The following is a 22,778-nucleotide window of genomic DNA, read 5'->3' as shown; positions in this document are numbered from 1 at the left end:
CGGTCTGCCAGTCAGGTAGTCCATTATCCAGGATACAATGGAAGTGCCAACCTGCATTGAACGGAGCTTTCCCCCAAGCAATGCAGGCTGTATGGTATTGTAGGCATCCGAAAAGTCAAAAAACTTGATCCTAATAGTGCTGCTCTGCTTATTCAAATAGGAGTAGGCTCTGTTCAGTAGGTAGATGGCAGCATCATTGACTCCAATGTACTCCAGGTATTTTTAAGGCTTTCAATTGATTTCTTCAACCTAATTTAAGAGCAGTGGATTCTGGTTAATTAGACTATCAGTTTTCTAAGTGGGCAGCCACTTATTCGGGACAACTCTGAAATAACAAAACTAACTGAAAAAATAGTCGGAATTCTCCTCGTTTATTTGGGACACAATGCCACTCAGCTGAGACAGCAGAATGGTGCTGAACAGTTTCTAATTAGCATTAGACACGTGCCCTTGAGTGGCTGTTAGACAGTACACCAAGCTTAGAGCGAATAGTTTTAAATAATGCCAGTGCTTGTGACAAAAAGCAGTGACTTTTGTCACTGATATTTGGTGAGAAATAAGCAGCAAGACAATTTAGATCGGTTTTGCTCACTGTGGTTTCAAGAATTCAGACCTGGAGATGCCAGAAATGGCAGGGAGTGAAAATGAAACACTTTCTCTGATTCAACATGTTAGGAACTAAAAAGAATTTGAAGGTATTGACACTCACCTTGAACGTTACAATGAAAATGATAATTTGGAAGATGCAATTGTCAAAAACATTGTATGAAGGCAGTCCATTATCTGCAATAGGACTTAGTGTTGATTTTGTTCACTTACGATCAAAAGAACATGGCAGCATACAATGGATGAATTCCTCCATCAATAACTGTTAGGAACCAATACAGTTTTATAGTTCCCTGGTAGTATAGGTCATGTTCTAATTTGTTCTGCATTTCACTTAAATACATAATTTATTACTTAGATAAACAGCAGTTTGTCTTTTTGTTAAATTAACTTTTTAAACTATTTCTGTAAAACCTTGACTAATTGGGGCAGCTGCTTAATTAGGCCAAATTGTACTGGTCCCAATGTTCCAATTAACCGCAATCCACTGTATATCCACAATTTTTTAAAAACATTTTAAAATAATTTTTATTTTCTAATTACAATGAGCTGGATGATTCCTGTCACAATTCCTGTAAGCAATAGGACAAACCCAACAGAGTGTCAGCACAATGGTAGACCTGAAAGATCTACAACATTTCAGGCATGGGTAATGAAATCTTTCCCAATTACCACCCACATAATGCTCTAGCTGATGAATCGGGTGCTCCTCTATGCAGATCACCTGCAAGTAGTACAAGGTATTCTGGCTGGGATTCTTTCGTTGTCTATTATCAAGAGAGGCTTGGCACTATCAGCATTTGCCAAGTAGGTCACAGAGCAATACAATATGGATACAGACCCTTTGAGTCAATGAGTCCATACCAACCATAGTGCCCCCTTCAGCTAGTCCCAATTTCCTGCATTTAACCCATAACACACACAGCGCTGCCCCTCTACGTACTTATCCAAGTGGTTCTTAAATGATACTATTGTACCTGCACAACCACTTCCTCTGAACCCTTGTTTCATATAGTCACCACCCTGTGTGGAAAGAGTTACCCATCAAGTGCCTTATAATTTTTTCCCTTCTCACACTAAAGCTATGCTCCCTAATTTTGGACTTTTCTTCCCTGAGGAAAAGACCATTATCATTCACCTTATCTATGCTTCTCATAATTTTAAACATTTCTATCGGGTCACCCCTCATTCTCCTATGTTCCAAGGAATAAAGGCCTTACATGGCCAACCTCTCCCTGTAACTAGTCCTGGCAACAGCCTTGTAAATCTTTTCTGCACCTTTTCCAATTTAAACAAGCCTTTCCTATAACAAGATGACCAAAACTGTACATAATACTCCAAGTGTAGCCTTGCAAATTGAATTATACAACATAAGATTCAAGCTCCTATACTCAATGCCCCGACAGATGAAGGCCAACACACTAAATGTCTTTTTCACCACTCTGTCTACCTGTGACAATGCTTTCAACAGACTACATACTTGTACTCAGTCCCTCCGTTCCATTACGCTCTCTAGTGCCCTATCATTCACAGTATCAGTCCTAAACTGGTTAGTCTTTCCAAAATATATCACCTCATAATTATAACTATCTGTATTGAAATCCATTTGCTACTTCTCAGCCCACTTCCCTAACTGATCAAGACACCTTCCCCCACCCCGTAATTCATAGTAACCTCCTTCATTACCAATATTTCAATTTCATGACATCCTCAAACTTACCGCTCAAGCCTTATGCATTCACATCCAAATCATTCACATAAAGAACAAAACTAATACACCACTAGCTAATGGTCTCCATTCCAAGAAACAACCTTTAACTATAACTCTGTTTCCTACTACTTCCAATCTAATTTTGAATCCTCCTAACTAGCTGTCTCTGGATTCCATGGGATCTAACCTTGCAGATCAACCTATCATATGGGACTGCGGAAAGTCTTGCTAAAATCCAAACAAACAACATTCACTACCCTACCCTCATACCTTTTTGGTTACCACTTCAAAAAATTATAAAAGCTTTGCTAAATATGATTTCCCATGCACGAAACCAAGCTGACTCCTCCTAATCAGGCTATGTCTATCTAAAAATGCTGGTTGACTGAAGACTCAGCACAAGACAAGTAAAGAACAACAGTAACTAATCTGGTAGACGCACACATACATATAAAAACACAGAAGAGTAACGGTTAGCACAACACTATCACACCTCAGGGGCAGAGTTCAGAGTTTAATCCCGGCATCCTCTATAGAAATTCTGAATGTCCTCTCTTATGTGTGGATTTTCTCCAGGTGCTCCAGTTTCCTCCCACAGTCAAAAGACATACCAGGTAGTAGGTTAATTGGTCACTGTAAATTGTCCCATTATTAGGCTAGGGTTAAATTAGGCTTTGTTGGGCAGTGTGGCTTGAAGGACTGGAAAGGTCTATTCTGCATTGTATTTACAAATAAACAACTAATATAAAAAACAGCAAAAAAAGTGACCATCGCACCAGTGTGTAATGCAGATCATAGACTCCAATACACTGTGCTCCTGATCTTCAAAACAGATCTGGAAGCTCAAACAAAACACCATGGACTATCAGCAGCAGGAACTTCATTAGAAGTACAAATGGTAGTTATAATCTGATCAAGGGTGACAAATTAAATATTCCAGCATGTTTAACTTTAAAAAGAGAAAAGCAAAATGGAGAATAAATGGAAGTGTAATTCCAACATTAAAGAATGGGACAAAAGCTCTCAGCTTCTAATCAGTAATTAAAATCGAGAAACAGCAAGAGGCAGCAAACATTGGTAGGCATATTATAAACTCCAAACAGTAGTAGCAATGCACAGCATTGTATAAATCACATAATTACAGGTGCACACAAATATAATGCAATAATCGTGGCAGCCTTTAATCTGTATGTAGACTGAGCAAAACAAATTCAGTAGTACTGTGGAGGATGCATTTATGAAATGTGTATGAAATAATTTGTTGGGAATCAACAAGTGAGCAAACATTTTAGATCTGCTATTGTGTAATTGTGAGCTAAATAATGATCTGGTACTTAGACATTCAAGGGCTAGTGATCATAATATGGTAGTTCTGTAAAAAAAAAATGATGGTGATTTAACTGGAAACTAGAATCTGAAGGAATCAGGTGTGAATTGCCTGTGTTGATTGAGAAGCATTGAAATAAATGACAGGAAGCAATCTATGGTCAACTTTAAATAAGTGAACAATTTTTTTTAAAAAAGGGAAACATTTTAAAAAAGCAATTGGAAGAGTTGTGCAATCATGGTCATCAAGTTACAGTAATATAAATCAAAGGAAAAGGAATATAATGTGCCAAGAAAAATTAGCAGGAAAGATTAGGAAAATCAGAAATCATAAAAAGGACATTCAAAGTACTGAAAGAAGGATTACAAGAGTGACTAGAAGGAAACATAAAAATCTAGGAAGAGCCGGATTAATTGCCTCCCCATCCACAATAAACATCTTCTTCAGTTTGCTCTGTCCACAAAAGGACTGTAGTTTTTCCACCTTTGATACTTCACTGGCACCTTCCAAAACTTCAGACTACCTATTATTCTATCAGCTGAGCAGACAACATCATCAAGCCATACATTATTTTGACTGGAAAATCTATTATTCTTCCTTTAATGTCAAGGACAAATCCTGGAACTCCCTCGAGCCAGGAACTAACTTCACAAGAAGGTCTGCAGTGCTACCATCACCATCATGAGGCAATTAAGGATAGAGTATAAATGCTAATCTTGTTAGAGAAATCCCAGAAAATGAACATGTCAGCCAAAAACCTACAATCTATGGGGGGGGGGGGGGGGAATCGCCAAATGTCTCTTGAATACTAAGCGATAGATTCCCTGTAACTCTGCAACATGCTTATGTCACTCATCCCAGATTCTGGAGCATTTTTGGCACTTGTATCATTCTTTTCAATTGCAAATGGAGTAAAGGGCACGAATGTGCATCTATCTTTAGAAACAGAAAGAACAAACAAGTTTTCTAACAGTAAAGTCACCATTATCCTGTAAGTTTTTTTAAAAAACTAGATTCCAAAGGTCAATATACTGGAAAGAACCATACAGGTCAACTGTTGCTACTAGCCAACAGGAACTCCTACTTAATCAATTTAAAATTGATACTAACATGTTTAGTAGTCTTGTTGCATGTGGAGAAAAGTCTGTATTGTTCAATGGGTTAGAAAACTTGCATCCAAGAGGGATGTTAGGAAAAAACTCTTTTCAACACTACATTTCACTGTAATTAAGCACCAACGCAAAGCAGATGTGAAGCAATCAATCATTAGTTTAAAAATAGTCATGATCAAAAATAATTTGCTTACTGCTTCTACTTCAGAAGGATCATACCAGACGGAAATATATGGATGCTGTAAGGCTTCATCCACTGAAATTCTCTTGTCAGGATCAATCACTAGCATTTTCGAGAGAAGATCTCTGGCCTGACTTACTGCAATTTAACACAACATACATATTTTAATGACTGACATTTTTATAATTTACTCACTTTACAAGTCATGTGTGGTTCAATTAAATCTGAAGGACCCAAGTCTTCAATAAATCCACACAAGAAGAAAGGTACCCCAAAGAAAATAACTTAGACTATACTTGCAAAATCTACAGTGATGCTAGACAGTTTGTGAACCCTGTAGAACTTTCTCTATTTCTACGTAAATATGATCCAAAATGTGATCAGATTTTCACAAGTCCTAAAACTAAATAAAGAGAACCTAATGTTACCTGGATTGGGGAGCATGCCTTATGAGAATAGGTTGAGTGAACTCGACCTTTTCTTCTTGGAGTGGAGGAGGATGAGAGGTGACCTGACAGAGGTGTATAATATGATGAAAGGCATTGATCATATGGATAGTCAGAGGCTTTTCCCCAGGGTTGAAATGGCTAACATGAGAGGGCACAGTTTTAAGGTGCTTGGAAGTAGGTACACAGGAGATGTCAGGGGTAAGTGTTGTTGTGGTCTGTTTGTTTGCTTGTTTTTTTTTACACAGAGAGTGGTGAGTGCATGGCAATGGTGGCGGAGGCAGATACGATAGGGATTTTTTTTGAGAGACTCCTGGATAGGTACATGGAGCTTAGAAAAATAGAGGGCTAACTTATGTAATTTCTAAATAAGTACATGTTCAGCACAGCATTGTAGACTGAAGCTTCTAATTAAACAAATAACATAAAATTCATTATACTTGTTCTTTTATTTATTGAAAATAATTATCCAATAATACACGTATTTGTTGGAAAAAGTATATGAACCTTTGAAGTTATTGCTATAAAAGGGGGTCACATTAGTTACTGAAAACAATCAAATGTTTCCGGTAACCGTTGATCAGTCCTGCACATCGGCTTGTAGGAACTTTAGACCATTCCTCCTTACAAAAGTGCTTCAACTCTGAGATGCTTGTGGACTTCCTTGCATGAACTGCTTGCTTCGGGTCCTTCAACAACATTTCTATAGGATTAAGGTCAGGACTTTGACTCAGCCATTCCAAAACATGAGTTTTCTTCTTTTTAAACCATTCAGTTGTTGATTTACTCTTGTTCTTTGGATCACTGTCTTATTACATTATCCAACTTCTATTAAACTTCAGCTAACGGACTGCTACCCTGACTTTCTGCTGAAAAATGGCGATACTAATTTGAATTGATTGTTCCCTCAATGACTGCAAGCTGTCCAGGTCCTGAGGCAGCAAAGCAGCCCCAAATCGTGATGCTCCTTCCACCATGATTCACAGTTGGAATGAGTTTTTGGTGTTGATGCAGTGCCCTTTTTCCTCCAAACATAGCAATATGCATTTCTGCCAAAAAGTTCAACTTGTCTCATCTATCCACAGAACATTGTCTCAGAAGCATTATGGGACATCCAGGTGGTCCTATGCAAATCTGAGATGTGCAGGAATTTTTGTTCCAGAGAGCAGTGGTTTCCTGTGTGGTGCCCCTTCCACAAACACCATTCTTGTTTAGTGTTTTTCTTATAGTGACACATAAACAGAAACTTTAACAAGTTCTAGAAATTTTTGCAGGTCTTTGGCTGTTACCTGACTTTGTGCATTTTTTTATATATGGGGCAGGGCACCTCTACAACCCACACCTCCAAACTCATCTCATTGACTGGAACACCCGACTCCAAATAGCTTTTGTAGAACGCATCACCCCAGAGGTTCACGTACTTTTCCCAAAAATACATTAATATTGGATCATTTTTCTCAATAAATGAACAATTATAATGTTTTTGTATTATTTAATTGGGTTCTCTTTATCTAGTTTTAGGATTCACATGAAGATCTGATCACATTTAGATCATATTTATGCAGAAATAGAGAAAATTCTACAGTCTTCACTAATTTTCCAGCATCACTGTATCTGCCTCCTTTTAAGTATTTTGGTTACAAAATTCCAAAGCAAAAATCACAAATAACAAAATTAAATGAGCTATTTTAATATTCCCCCAATGGCACAAAATTGAAATATCCAATATTTTCACAAGTAATGGCTAATTTGTGACTGGTATATTACAGATAATATAATGCTGTCTTTCAGCAACTGATTTACAAGTAGTTTTATTTCAGCTTATTTTTGTTAAGTCTTAAAACCTCAAGCATATTTGAACTTAATTGAAGTACCATTTAAAAAAATAAATCATACCTTTTAACTTGTCTCGCTCAGAATCTGCTGGAAAAACCCAATCTGGAAATAACGTTTCAAAACCAAGCCCTGGATACTTAGGCCGATTTTCTACATAATTTCGGACAGTTGGCTGCAATTTCTTCATGAATTCTGCAGATGGGGTTCCTAGCTGTTCAATGACTTTATTCCACTGATCAATATCTGTGCCAACTGGCTCAGGAAAACAGGTCCACACAATCTCAAGCCCCTAAGTTTTATTATTTTAACTGTAATCAATTTTATTAATTCACTTTAAAATGACTTCATTACTCTCATTTGCTTTCTATTCTGAATTTCAACTCTGAAACACTATATTTAGCAAAAATGTTTTGAAATAAATATTCTAAATGAAACAAAACATTGAAGGAGAAACAGGTATTAAACTTCAATTTAATTTAACCAATATTAAGGCTACTAAGCAATTCATTCACATTCAGGATCATGGACAAAAAAACCCCTGAATTTCCAAAGAATGAAGACAATGGAAGGCAAAAAAAATCATCACAAAATTATAAGGTAATTAAGAATCAAGGTTAGCTTCAAGTACATCTTCAAAATGTTAATTTTAGCTCATGATCAATTAGGCTACCCGATAATGAACATACTTAAAATATCCCTTTCACTTCAAGTATTGCTCTTTACTAGCCCTCTATCTATATGCAGAAACCTATTTGGAAGTTTAGTTGATCTCAGAGCTGGGCAAAATGTTTGCAGACGTTTCGGCTCCAATTGAAAAGCCATCATCAGTGCACAGCTGGGGCTGTCGTCTCCTCAGAATGCCAGCTTATATATTCCTCCAGGATCTGAATGGATATTGATTAGACGTCATGATCTGGTTGGCTGGTTCAAAATACTGAATGGTTTACTAGTAGCAGATTCTGATTGGCTCCTTTTGAGGGAACTAGCCACTCAGAATCTGCTACTGTTAAACTGTTCACAGTGGTTTGAACCAGCCAACCAGATCACACCTAATCAATGTCCATTTGGACCTGGAGTATATAAGCCATCATTCTGAATAGACAACACCCTCAATGCGCACTGATAATGGCTTCTCAATTGGAGCCAAAATGTCTGCAAACATCTTGCCAAGCCAGGCAATCAGCCAAACTTGCAAACAGCCAAACTGAACTACCAATTTTCTGCAATATTTCAGAAATCTATTTATAAATAACAATCCTGATAATCCAGAATTAATAACGCAAACAACAGAAATTCTATTCTTTTAAAGCATTAGCCTTAAAATTGCAAAAGCAGTGAATTTAGTTTCTATATTTTAGCTTTGAAGGAGGATGTTCGTACAGCGTTATCTATGCAATTACCCTGATTTCACTACAAATACAATACTGGCAGTAAATTATGTAGGCAGTCACCAGAACCAAGGGTTAAATAATCAGGAAATTAAGCCTATTGGTAGTTGTCTTAAACAGGCAGAACTCCTTTTGACAACAGTTTACCTTTTTAAAAACATCCTTAATACTGCCAGACACTCCAAACTACTTTGTAACATCTGATCCAAAGAGAACTCTGCAGCAAAGAAACCATCAGGACAGTGTGTTCAAATAGGCTTAAGGATGTAAAACCAGAAAATGCTTGAAATACTCAGGCCCAGCAGGAAGGGGGGGAAGAGAGTGGGGGAGAGAGAGAGAGAGGGGGGGGAGAGAGAGAGGGGGGGGAGGAGAGGGGGGGGAGGAGAGGGGGGGGAGAGAGAGGGGGGGGAGAGAGAGGGGGGGGAGAGAGAGGGGGGGGAGAGAGAGGGGGGGGAGAGAGGGGGGGGGGAGAGAGGGGGGGGAAAGAGAGGGGGGGAGAGAGAGGGGGGGAGAGAGAGGGGGGGGAGAGAGAGGGGGGGGAGAGAGAGGGGGGGGAGAGAGAGGGGGGGGAGAGAGAGGGGGGGGAGAGAGAGGGGGGGGGAGAGAGGGGGGGAGAGAGAGGGGGGGGAGAGAGAGGGGGGGGAGAGAGAGGGGGGGGAGAGAGAGGGGGGGAGAGAGAGGGGGGAAGAGAGAGGGGGGGAGAGAGAGGGGGGAGAGAGAGGGGGGAGAGAGAGGGGGGGAGAGAGAGGGGGGGAGAGAGAGGGGGGGAGAGAGAGGGGGGGAGAGAGAGGGGGGGAGAGAGAGGGGGGGAGAGAGAGGGGGGGAGAGAGAGGGGGGGAGAGAGAGGGGGGGAGAGAGAGGGGGGGAGAGAGAGGGGGGGAGAGAGAGGGGGGGAGAGAGAGGGGGGGAGAGAGAGGGGGGGAGAGAGAGGGGGGGAGAGAGAGGGGGGGAGAGAGAGGGGGGGAGAGAGAGGGGGGGAGAGAGAGGGGGGGAGAGAGAGGGGGGGAGAGAGAGGGGGGGAGAGAGAGGGGGGGAGAGAGAGGGGGGGAGAGAGAGGGGGGGAGAGAGAGAAAATACTTCTGGTTGATAATTTTTCCATTATGAATGGGAAGTTAGACATTGAGCATATTTGAAGTTGCGCGCCACCCCATCACAGACACTGTTTCCTCCAAGCTGCGTGGGTGTGCGGTTACATAGTAACCGAAATGCTCCCGCACACATGACCTTTGTTGCTACGCAGCTGAATTTTTCTTTCATATAATGTTTTATTAAAATGCCACGCAGTTTTCAGGCCATGTAAAAATTTCCTGCTGACAGCGATGGTTGGTCTGCAGAGCTGTAACAAAAAACTTAGAGGGAATGTTGATCAGACATTCCCTTTGTTCTCTCTACTCTCTCCTTGCAACTAATTTCTTTTATAGTTCTGATACAAGGTTATGACCCACAATATTACGTTTTCTCTCCACAAATGTAGCCTGATTTCAGATTTTCAGCACTTTTCTATTAGTATAAAGGATGCCATTATGAGAAGAAATTTCCTAGATAGTCCATTTGTACAGAAGCCATTGGAAAACAACGAGGTTCAATGCCCTTAGAGCCTTATGGAATTCTAGCTCTGGATGGCTAAAGCTATCTTGTGCTAGATATGATCATCTCTGTACCTCGAAGACTCTTAGAATCAAGATAGCAAGGTTAGGGGCATTCTGAACAAGCAGATAGGATGGCAGAGAGAGGTAAAAACTTTTACACAGATAAAGCTGTTGCATGTATTGAATCTTCACAAAGGAAATATAAAATTATTTTTATATTTTGATACTAAAACTAAATCTTCTGAAGAAACAAATCATTTTGAGATGGAGGGTTAAGCTCTTTTGGTCCTATGGATCAAAGAGTGAATTTTCTCACTTCTTTTAATGGCATAGATTATTAGGAATTTTTGCAGTTGCAGCTCTCTCAATGGGTATCTTGCTTAAATGTTCTTGGGAGGAGGTCATAGTAATGACACCACACAATCATTTTATGCCCTTATGTTCAGTTAAAACTAGGTATTACATTTCAGTACATCAAAGATGCTACACAGCTGAGAAAAATCATTTTCCTTTAATCAATTCCCTTACATCCGTCCAAAGCACGACTTCCCATCCTTTTTTATGCCATGGATCAATACCATTAAGCAAAAGGCCCGTAACCCTCAGGTTAGTAACACCAGAAAAAAATAAAATTTAATCTATCTCATATTCACTAATTTATTGATTATGTTATCACTCAAAACAAAGATTAAAGAGTCTGAGTCAATCGAGTGCCTAAATATTCTGCCCGCATGGTTTACCTTGGCCAATATTTGAAGTAGGGCAAATTAAATATTATCAAATCATGAGAACATTTCAGTAGCAATCAGAGAAAATACTGTAAAAGCACAGCATGCTACATTGAACATTAGCCAATAATTACAATACTCATCAATATGCAGATATTGGAAACTTACTGCCACTATATAATGTGATCAGATTAATTATTTAAGATACAACTTTTATCTTGGAATTCTTAAATACCTGCAATTTCTTTCAACTGATTATTTGTCAGGAAATTAGCAATGACATGAAATTACAGTTATATTGATATGATCAAACAACTGCATAACACACGATGCATTAAGAAATGATATGGAATCAGTATCAATGCTCTGCACAGTGGCTTGCATGCATATTAGAAGAAACAACCAGATAGAAACACACCACAGCAATACAATCTGAAATGACTGTTGGATAATTTTATATTAAAAGAATTTACACAAACAGGTAAAGTTAATGAATTAAAGCATAACGGATTTCAGCTTTAAAGAAATTGGTCTTAATGTATTTTTCATAGACAAAACCCAAAAGGATGCTTTTTAAAATTTCTGTCACTTGCCATTTTAAAGGGTGAATTGTGAAATTTCATTGAAGTTATACTAAACTCAAATGGGAAACTTAACGACTTAATTTTTACAAAACTAAAATCATTTGCATGAAAAGCCTTCAAATGCAGTAAATGTCAAAACCTCAAATAATAGCATCGATAATCTTAAATACAACTTGCACACAAAATACAATTTATAAAAAAAAATATTTTTGTCAATGATTTAGCCAAAATTTGGCTAAATCATGTTCTTTATGAGTGTACCAATTCCCTTCAGAAACTATTGCTTACTCTCTTCTGTTGGACAAATATTTTCAAACAGCAGAAGTTATGATCCATGTGGAAAGGAGAATTTTAAATGACCTTAGCAGAGGTAATTAATGTCATGCAGGCCAATAGATTAAAGAAAAACACATACAGACAGCTTCACAAGAAAACATTCAAGAATGGCAAACTAAAATAACCTCTATTTTCACCTTAAAACTATTTTTGGTCCTCAGAATGAGGGAAAGTAATTGTCTTTTTGCCTCAACATGTATGACTCTAGATTCGGAAATGGCTGGGCAAGGATACGATCAGTGCCTTGGAATAGCACAGAACCTTTCAGCATTTCTCCCATGATGCACCCCACTGACCAGATATCAACTGAAAATAAAATGAAATGATGGATAATTAACATGCCTGTCAGAAAATAAAAACCAACAATAAAAAAATGTATTGAAATTTACACAATGTGACAATGACAAAAAATATCAATTTGAGCATTAAGACATTGCAGGGTTTGGGAAATGCATAGAAGCAAGCCCAGTACGCTTTTATATATTTTTAAGCACAATTAATATGAATAAACAAACATGTATTTCTGTATGTACAAGGATACAATCCCTTCCAGAGAACAGGATTTTGTGGAGCACCATTTCTGCCATAATGCAACCAACAGACCATAAATCCACTGTATGGTTTATGTGGGTAAGGTTAACAAAACAAAAATGAAAAAAAATTCTATTTAACATGTTACTGATCAAGTACAGGAAAAGCAATTTAAAAAGGGTGACAATGGCACAATTTACCAGTCCTGGTACTAAAAACTTCAATTACATTATGATACATAGTTTTATTATTTGAGCAGTAAGTTTCATGCAATTACAAGCCTTAAGATACATATCAGATTATGGGGTTTTACGTGCTGAATTTTAAAGCAAAGATTTAAAATTTTAATTCAGAAATTCTTAAAACAATTTCTGAAATCTACTTGATCTACATGCAACTAGTCTTGAACCAGACACTACTTAAGTTTAAATGTTTCTACATTGTGCGTACCTATTCTACAAATTGTATTTTCAAAGAAAAAATACCAAGAAAATAAAAAAGGCGCATTTCCAACTCAGCCAGAATTTAATCTGCTATGATACTCTGTGGTGAAAAAACTTGAGTAATAAGGGAAAGTCATTTTTACAAGTGCCACGGACTCTTTAAAGAGATACAGTATGATACAGTTTTAAAATTCATTACCCCCTCAGTCTATTATCAGCAACTTTTAAGAACTATCATTTATTTTTTAAAAAAGTCTGATCATTTAAAAATATTCTATTGAAAGTCAATTTCATATTTACCGGTGTGAATCAGATTACAATTAACTGGAACAATCCATATTAATATTATTTCTGTTTCTTTCACACTGCTTGAAGAAATTACACTGCTGTCTCCTACAGGGACGTTACAAATTTAATCTTTATTTTGCTTAGTTAAATTAGGACATGTAGCTTCATCATTTCCCCTCCACTTTATTTTAAAAAATAAAGCTAAATAAATATAAAGTAGATATGAACTATCTGAGCAATCCTTCTAGTCACCCACTCAATAGCATTGTTGGATATTCCACACAGACTTGGAACTCATTACCTGCCATTATTATGAAGTTTAAATGGGAAAGCTTGTTACAGCATGTCAAATCTAAGCCCTTTGCCATTTGAGGCTTACTGGGACCGATCGGCCTAGAGTCAAAGGTCATGGAAAATTGGGCTGCTTAGTAGTTCAAGGTTCTGTAGCTGGACTAATTCTGATAAACTGGACTAATTAGCAATTTTAACAATAAACTATTTCAATCAGTTACGTTAGAAATATCCGTTATGAAATAGCAAGGTGAATAAAACTTCAAATTTATGTAATGCATGGCAAAGAAGAAAATCCCAGAGATAAACTATTAATGTAAGAGATCATAGAACAGTTTCAAAACCTTGTCTGGGTATGTTTTTGTACGACATGCCTTCCACTTTCCCAATATCAATTATGTTCAATTCTACATCCTTGTTTTTATACTGTACTAATAAAAGTAAGCCATGCTGATTAAAGCATGTATATGCTGGTTTCAGCTGAATAAACTTATCATAACCAAATTGAACTTAAATACTTCTTGCATATTTAGTACAGAAATCTCAGGATAGCTATGGCTAAAACGGTTGTATCAGAGCATTCCTTTTGAAAAGTATATGTGGGAATGCATTTACAGAATAATCAGTCTTGGCTATGATGTCTGCCAGAAATCAAAGGGCCAATTGCAAACACACTAAGAAAGGAAACTGGGGTCATTTTATGCAACACTATTGGCAATAGGGTACATAACAACAAAACAAAAACTAACACCTGCAGTTGAAAAAGGGGCAACAATGGCTCATGTTTCAGGAGTTCATGTCAACTACATTTTGTGTCCTGTAAGTAGTGCATCCAGCAAGAAATCCTTACCGTTTTCTTTGTATCCCATTCCTAGGATAACTTCAGGTGCTCTATAATATCGTGTCACTACATATGGGGTCATCATAAAATTAGTACAGGCAGTCCTTGCCAGTCCAAAATCTAGAATTTTCAGTGTGCAGTCTGACTTTACTACTATGTTGCTAGGTTTCAAATCCTATTGCAAACAAGAGAAAACACCTTTAATATTTAAAAAGATAACACACAGGAATTCACCAACTTAAAACTGTTTTTAAAATGTCAACAATTCAATTCTTTAACGTCATGCTACAAACTGGCTTCCCATATCATTAATAGATCATGAAGTATTTACAAACAATACAATAAAACTTAAAATTAACAACTTAAGAGAGGGAATAAAGGATTTGTTTTCAAAACACAATGCTTTCTTTAAATGATGATTCAAAAATTGAATAAATTAAAACCCTGAGTACCTACTCTGTGGATAATGCCAGCTGAGTGAAGGTGTTTAATACCACATAACATCTGGTAAAGAAGGTAGGACATTCTCTCATGGTCTAGCTCCATATGGATAACCTGGCATAAGTTGGCATCCATCAACTCCATAACCAAGTAACTACAGAATACAGAATTAAAGATACAACCTTTACGAACTTCACGACAAACTATTCCACTACAACTAAAATTTAGAATCTACAACTCTTGTCAAATTTTATTCAAATACTTACACATCTTGGAATTCTTCTAAAGACTTCTGTGGTGTAAATACATTCAACAAACTAATAATCTGCAAGAAGAATTTTAAGTTATCAGATTTGTAGGCAAACAATTTGTTTTTAAATTTTGCATAGCAAGCTGCTGAATATTATGTCTGGTTCACATCTAGAAAGCAACAAAACTATTACTTTTAAACATTCCCACTGAATCACATTTGTAAAGAAAAGTCATTTAATTTTAAGTGCACTTCAATTATAGATGAATGCAACCATCAATTCTGCTATAATAAATTTACTTTGAACTTTAAAATCAAACCAGATAAACAATACTGCAATGTTTCATGTTTATACGTTTCAATGCAGTGGCACAAAATGTGTAATATTCAATACTGTTTTATCCAATTTTTATTTAGTCCTCAACATATTTAGTCCTCTTACGATACAGGAACACATAAAACGGTTGCTCACATTTTTATGATTTACACATTTTAGAAGAACAAGTTCCCTGTAAGCTCTCTTGGCATGAGTTTGGTTCTGAAAAGGTCTGCTGAGTTTCTTAACAGCAACACTTCCATCAAGTATACAATCAAATGCAGCACTGTAATTCAAAAAGAGTTTATATAAATCTTCTACCATCCAAAAGCCAGAAAGCAAAGTCACAATCAGCATCCAAGTAGTTGACACAATTGACTTAATAAATATAAAAACTTTCAAATTATAATTGTACAATTATGTTCTGAAGAGCGTACCACAGAGTAAGATGCATGTTTTATTCTCTTGCCTTCATATTTTTGAATAAACTTATTTTGTGATATGCAAAATGCAAATGACAAAACTAATTAATTTACTATAAATTAGGTGCAACATACATATTGAAATAAACCTAGGAAAAAGCCAATCGCAATAGCTGACGTTTAAATGATACTCTGCAAAATAAAAATGAGGTGCAAATATACTTTCAAAATTGTATGACAGAAGTGGATTTTGTTCTCAGGTTTATTTGAAAAACTGCATTTCCATTTTAATGACACTTTGTTGAACATGAACCAATTTCTAATTAACTACAATGAAGATGAACTGAGATGCAAATAACTGGGAAAAAAGAACAAAGATGAAAGGGTCGAGGGATTGCCAAGATAGGGAAGAGTAAATGAATGTTTTTGAGAAAGGGGAACGGGACAAGGAAAAGAGGACAGGCAGGAAAGAATATAAAAGTGAAAGTGAACTATCAGATAAGCAGAACATACATAAATATAAGGGTAAAATAATGCACAACTGAGAGTATCCTGGCCCTTCATGAATTTATATACAGCAAGTGTTTCAGCCTGTGACCCAAATAATTACATTTTTGAGATCTGCACAATATACACTTACCAAACAATTCCCTGTGCTCCTGAACCTATGGGCTTCAATGACTGGTATCGCTTAAGAACTGTGAAGGTGGAATCACCAACTTGTACACTGTAGAATCCTGCTTCACTGTTAATTTCACTCATGGTGTAGTGTTTTTTGCAACAGAATCTTTATCACTCAGTTCTGAAAAAAAAACCAAACTCAGCTATAAGGATTGGATGCCAATATGATAATTGAATTTAAACAGTAAAATTAATTTTTTGAATGAAAAATAAGTATCTATCTGCAATTGATAAACAATTACCTAGTCCAATTATTAGCAAGACCCTTACTGAGAAATCCTGTTTTAATAGGATACAATGATTGAGCAAAGTTATCACCATGCTTGATCAACCACCTTCTCAGTTGATTGTACCAAAAGTATATTCTACTCTGCATTGTTCCCCTCCCCCATACCCATCCTCAACATTAGCTAAACAAATTGATAAAGGCTGGTGCAGCAGTATGGAGAGTTGATGTTTGTCCAGTGCAAATGGAATACAGTATCCTACTGCCAGTCACATCTTCCCCTTCTGTGTTCCACAGGATCCACTCAATGATTGCCTAGTTCATGACCAAGATTGGTTGGACATTGCCTTTGCAGCTACTTCACTCTGGTACACACAAATTGGTTTAAAGTGAATTTACACCAACCAAAAGAATTTCAAAATAGTTCATTTTTCATTTGGTGTCAAAGAGACAATGAATAAGCAGCAAAGAAAACTTGGCAATCATTTACATTGAGCTAGAGGCTGATGCTTTGCTTATTCCTAACACTATGAAGGTGATGAGTATGTCCATCAGCCATCTCTGATTTGTCAGCACAAGTAGCAGATTAATTTAGGAAATGGATAGGCACAGTAATGTTAAACAAGAGAACATTGGCAGATGTTGGAAGTCCAAAGCAACACACACAAAATGCTGGAGGAACTCAGCAGGCCAGGCAGCATCTATGGAAAAGAGTAAAGTCAACATTTTGGGCCTGGACCCTGGACTGGCTTTAGATTGTCACAAACATAAACTGGTTCACAGCATGCTTCAAGTCTGTGCTGTAGTCCATCACATGCTAGCAAACTATTACACAAACCAAAAGCAATAAATGCATCTTACCAATAGAAGTAATAGCTAGAGGATAAACATGTTTAAAAAGTTTGTACCGTTGAGAACTTTTAAGGAAGAAACACTTATTTCCTGCAACATTTTAAAATGACTTTTGTGACTTCAAATCAAAAGTGTCTTAGCTTTACAAAGCTACTTGTGCCTGACAGCAAACCAAATCATGAACAGGGTCATGCTTCTCACATAGGCTAAGTAGCCCATTCTTGTCTTTATTAAAGCTTAACTGACATCATATCTGGTAACATGCTGCAAAACTGCAGCAGTCCTCTTGGATACATATACTGTATTGATGTTGCTCAACTGGAACCCTGCCCCTGCACACTGGCTGCTCATCACAAACTTGGAAATGGTGCACCATACTCATGAGTGGAAAGGTTGAAACTATAGAGGTTACACACAAGTAAAAATAACGTATAAAAAACTAAATAGTTCTCATAAAAACAGGGAAATTCACTAGCTTTACAGCTGCACATCTTTAGAAATGTGATAGGAATGTCATATCATTTCATGTGTCACACAGTGCTATCACATTTTCAAGGCAGATTATTTACTAATACATTGTCAGCTATCATTCAGCTATGAATGACAAAATTAATTCCAGTAAAATATAAATGACTATTGGACATACAATAGTTACTGAAGAAAAAGGAAAGGATAACTGCAACAAGAATATTAGGAACTAACCATCTCACAGCGAACTATGTCATATCCCTCAAAAGGCTTCAGCACCTCAAACAGCAGGTTCGAAATTCATGTTTTCTTGACAGGTACCATTTCTTATTAAAAAAGATAAAAGATCTTATGCAGACAGTTCTTTCATGCATCTCAAGTGACAACTCTATGATCATCAACACAATTAGCAGGTTAACTCAATAAATAGAAAGATATTGTTACCTCATAACAGCAAAAGCTTAAAAAAATCCTTTCATAATTAGGTCAATGGTGAAGACATATGAAACATCTTTTATAATCCAATTCCAAGCTGCTTCACTTCTTCTAAAGTTAACTGAGGTATTTTTAATTTTTTTCTTGGATAAACTACCTCAGATTTTCCTTTAAAAATCTAACATTGACAGCTTACTAAAGGCTACAGCACAACAAGAAAACCTGCTTTCCTCATCCTTATACACTTGCTGTCCACAACACACACAACACCTGCCCATTTAGTTCTCTGAACTGCACATTTCACCTCTTCTATTTGTCTTTTCATCTGTACTATCACAACCTCCCCAGAAGCATAAACTTCTTTCCAAACAGTGACCCAAACCCACCAACTGTTCACTTGGTACAGTTACAAAACTGAGATTTTCTACTCCAAATAATTTTCTACATAGTCCTGGTTTCCAGGATGTCAAATTATCTTCAGTCAGATTCTACACTTGTGGAGAAGTAATCCGTCATAAAGTTTCACTTGCTGGAGCTCAAGCATTTTACACAAAAACTCTGAAAAAGAATGTTTACCATCACTTATGGTGAACACATTCCATCCTTACTGTATAATAAATACTTAACAACTGTGACAGGACTCCATACTTCTTTCAACCAGATTATCCCACAAACTGGCTTTCATAAGTCTTAACATACAACCTGACAGTAGATTATTGCCTCTACGCAAGCCTTGGCCCACAGCCCTTTGAAAGCTTTTGAAAATTCAATTATAGATGAATTATCAGATGCAGATTAAATTCTAAATATGAGCCTCAAGGAATAAAATATGGATGCAACAATGAGTTCAAATTCTCAGACACTTAAAAGTGATACATTAATAAAGCTGGAAAAAAAATGGAATCCCATGTCTTAACCAGATGCTTAGAAGGAAAAAATGAAGCAGTTTGAATTATAACTTAAGCTTCAATTAAGATAATCCTAATTCAAGAATATTACCAAAGCCTAAGAAGGCACAAAGAAGATTTGACATTAGAAATAATTGGGGCTGTCTTCATTAAAACATCAGTTATAAAGAATAAGCTTCACTAAAAGCAACGTTAGGGAGTGAGATTGGGAAGTTCAACAGCTGCTGCAATCTAAACTGATCCAAGTCACAAACTTTGAAAATTATTCTAACTAAATTTTTCAGAAAAAGCAAAAATAACCTAAAAATACAAATAGTTACGTCATGCCCTCAGCAGTCAACATACATTTAAATGAATGAAGAAAGTCCTGCATTATCCAATAAATCCACAGTTATCCAAAAGGATTCTTCACCTTAAGTATTGTGGAATTTCCACACATTCACTCTGTCATGCTGGTCAATAAGGACTCTAAAACCAAAGCACTCTCAAAGAAACACCAACCAGCAGCAAGGAGAAGCCTAGGGCCTTATGCATGCAACAGCAGAGATGCTGAACCTCTTGGCAATTACTGGGAACCATCAGCATTTCTCCCATAAATGCCAAACCAAGGGGAAGATAAATTGTTAAATATGTAGTGATTGGTCAAACAAGACATAGGAATTTAATGAAATCAGCCATTGAGAGTTGCCTTTGAAATCTTTTTCTTATCATTCATCTTTATAAAGTTCATAGATTACACACATCAAGATTTCCAAAGTGTTCAAAGACCTCAAACCTTCAGATCTTTCAGTTGCCTTATTAAAAAATTACCCAAAGTGCTGCCTAGATAAAATGGATGGAAGAAACTTAAACAATGGGCTCACTGTCTCAGAATAAAGGTACCAGGATGACAAAAAATGTCTTCAAACAGAGATCGGTGAAGTTCCGGTGACCTCATCGTTCAGAATGGCAGTTTAAATCAACAGCTCCTCTGGAAAAATGCATATTTTGCCCCGTTAATCCATGAAGTACAAGATCTTTCGAAAATATCTGAATTGATAACCGGGGCAAGAATGGGGAGAAAGAATGAAGATAAAAAAAGCATCACTGCAGAGCCTATGGAAGAGAAAGTACAGTGCACGGCTCTCCTACACGTGTGCGTGGCGGCGAAGCTGATGATGGGCCTTGTGCAGGCGAAGTGGCAAATATGATAAGGATTCTGGAAGTCCAAAAAGATATAAAGCAGCAACTCAATGATATAAAGTCAGAGCTCGCCAACATCAATCAGAAAATAGTGGTGGCAGAGACTCCAATTGAGAAGGTGGAAGATCGTGTGCAAAACATGGAACAGATACTAAGTAAGATGATAAAAATATTAAATCAACAGGAAATTAAATTGCTTGACCAGGAGAAAAGATTGCGACAAAAAAATATCAGGATTTATAATGTTCTCGAAGGAGCGGAGGGATTGTCAATGATGGACTTTGTAGATAAGCTGCTGTGGGAAGCACTGGAGATTCCCCAGACTATAGAGATTGCAATTGAGAGGGCACATCGTTCGCTCGTCCAGCGGCCTTCCGGAGACAAAGTAAACCGCGCTCAATAGTACTTAAATTCCTTCGATTCAAGAGCAAGGCGGAGATTCTACAAAGGGCCTGGTGTAAGAAGAGGGTTTTTTGGAACGGGAAGTTAATATACCTCGATCATGATTATCCCCCAGCGGTCCTATAGAAATGGAAGGAATATTCCGAAGTGAAATAAATATTAAAGCAAGAAAAGATTACATTCCAAACCAAACCCCGTACCCTGCCAAACTGAGGGTATTTTACCAAGAAGGGATGCAACTGTACCAGATGGCAGAGGAGGCGACTACAGGCATGAACAACAGAGGACTGTCCATTAGCGTGGTCAAACCCAGGGAAAGTCTGGCTGAGCAGTTGTCCCGAGCTGCTTGGGAAATAGTAAGAGAACCTAGAAAGCAGGGGACGGGAGCAGGATGAGAGAAGGATATTAGGAAGAGACTGTCAGTTCTCCGAGGGCAGCCCTCACCTCCTCCAGAAGAGCCATAAGGTTTGGCTAACTTTAAAAGTGCTGATAAACTAAACGGAAGCAAAAATAGCTGGTGATATACCCATCTCGAGAAATACGTGTTATAATGTGAATTTTATATTACTCAATTTTTTAAAAATTCGTTTATTCATTCCTTTTTCCCCACCTGAATGAGAATATATACATGGGAGGAATACACAGGGAAATCATTTCTGTGTAATGGACAGTTTTCTTTACTTACTTTTATAGGTATTAATGGGGGCCCTCAACCCACAGGTAGGAGGGGCTATCCCCCACGGCTAGACTTTTCTTCTAGCCCAACCCAGGGTCAACTAGAGACCCCAGCCTTGGAATCACACCTTTGTTAACTTTTTTTTATTATTCGTGTTTCTTGGCTCTTATTTGTTCAGGGAGTAGAACGATTAAGTTAATTCTGCAAATTTCAATGATATACTAACAGATAAATACACATGGCTAAGGACAAAGTAAATTCAGTTCTTTTAATGTCAATGGGCTGTTGAATCCAGTCAAGCACAGTAAAATTCTATCAAAAATGAAGAAAGAACAAGCCCATGTAGTATATTTACAGGAAACTCACTTAAGTGTTAATGAGCATGGAAAATAAAAGAGAATGGGCTTCACTAATTTGTTTCTCTCCTCATATAAATCAGGACATAGAAGAGGAGTTGCTATTCTCATCTCAAGTAAGCTAAATTTTGAGAAAGTATTCGAAATGGGAGATAGGAGGGCAGATACATTCTGGTAAGGGGGAATATAGATGGAAATCCAGTTACTTTATTGAATATATATGCACCCCCAGGAAGTGATATTAGTTTCTTCCAGAAAATTACTAATATTATGGTAACGGAAACAGAAGGTCTCTTGATATGTGGGGAAGACTTAAGTTTACAATTACAACCAAAGTTAGACTCTTCCAATAGAAAAACTTATGGAACAAAGTCCTTGTATAAGAAAGTTAACACTCTTTTTGAGGATGTTGGTCTAATTGATATATGGAGGGACCTTTTCCCCGACAGAAGGGATTACACTCATTATTCTGCCCCCCCATTCTGTATATACAAGAATAGACTATTTCATAACATTTGGAAAAGATAGACTCAAGATAATCACCTGTGGAATTGGGACAATAGATGTAAATGACCATGCACCTATATATTTATCTGTAGATTTTGACCCACAACAAAAGAATACTATTTGGAAACTAAATTCAAGTCTACTCAATGATCCCTATTTTAAGGAACAAATTAAAAAAGAAATTGATCTTTACTTAGAATTCAATGATAATGGAGAGGTTTCACCTCCCATTCTATGAGATACTCTGAAGGCTGTCTTAAGAGGGAAAATTATAACAATATCTTCATATAAGAAAAAAATAAGGAATAGAACATTAGAGAAATTACAAAATAAGCTGAAGGAACTAGAAAAAAAACACAAATTGAGTTTGGCACAGGATACATAAGAGGAAATTTTTAAAAATAGGAATGAAATTAAT

The 22,778-nt window shown here is 37.1% G+C and overlaps 1 protein-coding gene across 7 annotated transcripts in view; it reads right to left on the bottom strand.

Annotated features, from left to right (window-relative positions):
* The window catches only part of LOC140200470 (mitogen-activated protein kinase 9), a 60,485-nt gene that overhangs the window by 25,348 nt on the left and 12,359 nt on the right, over positions 1 to 22,778 (bottom strand). For 5 of the 7 annotated variants that reach the window (XM_072263835.1, XM_072263836.1, XM_072263829.1 and 2 more), the window contains 8 exons: positions 16,308 to 16,469; positions 15,402 to 15,531; positions 14,946 to 15,004; positions 14,695 to 14,833; positions 14,248 to 14,413; positions 12,079 to 12,150; positions 7,280 to 7,462; positions 4,951 to 5,075 (listed from right to left, as the gene is read on the bottom strand). In XM_072263835.1, coding sequence (XP_072119936.1) covers positions 4,951 to 5,075; positions 7,280 to 7,462; positions 12,079 to 12,150; positions 14,248 to 14,413; positions 14,695 to 14,833; positions 14,946 to 15,004; positions 15,402 to 15,531; positions 16,308 to 16,429 — 996 coding nt within the window. In that variant the 5' untranslated portion in view covers positions 16,430 to 16,469. Of the gene's footprint in view, positions 1 to 4,950; positions 5,076 to 7,279; positions 7,463 to 12,078; positions 12,151 to 12,385; positions 12,458 to 14,247; positions 14,414 to 14,694; positions 14,834 to 14,945; positions 15,005 to 15,401; positions 15,532 to 16,307; positions 16,470 to 18,128; positions 18,235 to 22,778 lie in introns of those variants that run through there. The other 2 variants (XM_072263830.1, XM_072263834.1) reach the window with 2 other exon arrangements.

This window comes from Mobula birostris, chromosome 7 (genome assembly GCF_030028105.1).
Source record: "Mobula birostris isolate sMobBir1 chromosome 7, sMobBir1.hap1, whole genome shotgun sequence".
NCBI lineage: Eukaryota > Metazoa > Chordata > Chondrichthyes > Myliobatiformes > Myliobatidae > Mobula > Mobula birostris.
Note: the sequence above shows the minus strand (reverse complement) of the source record. Positions and strands in the feature narration are given on the sequence as shown.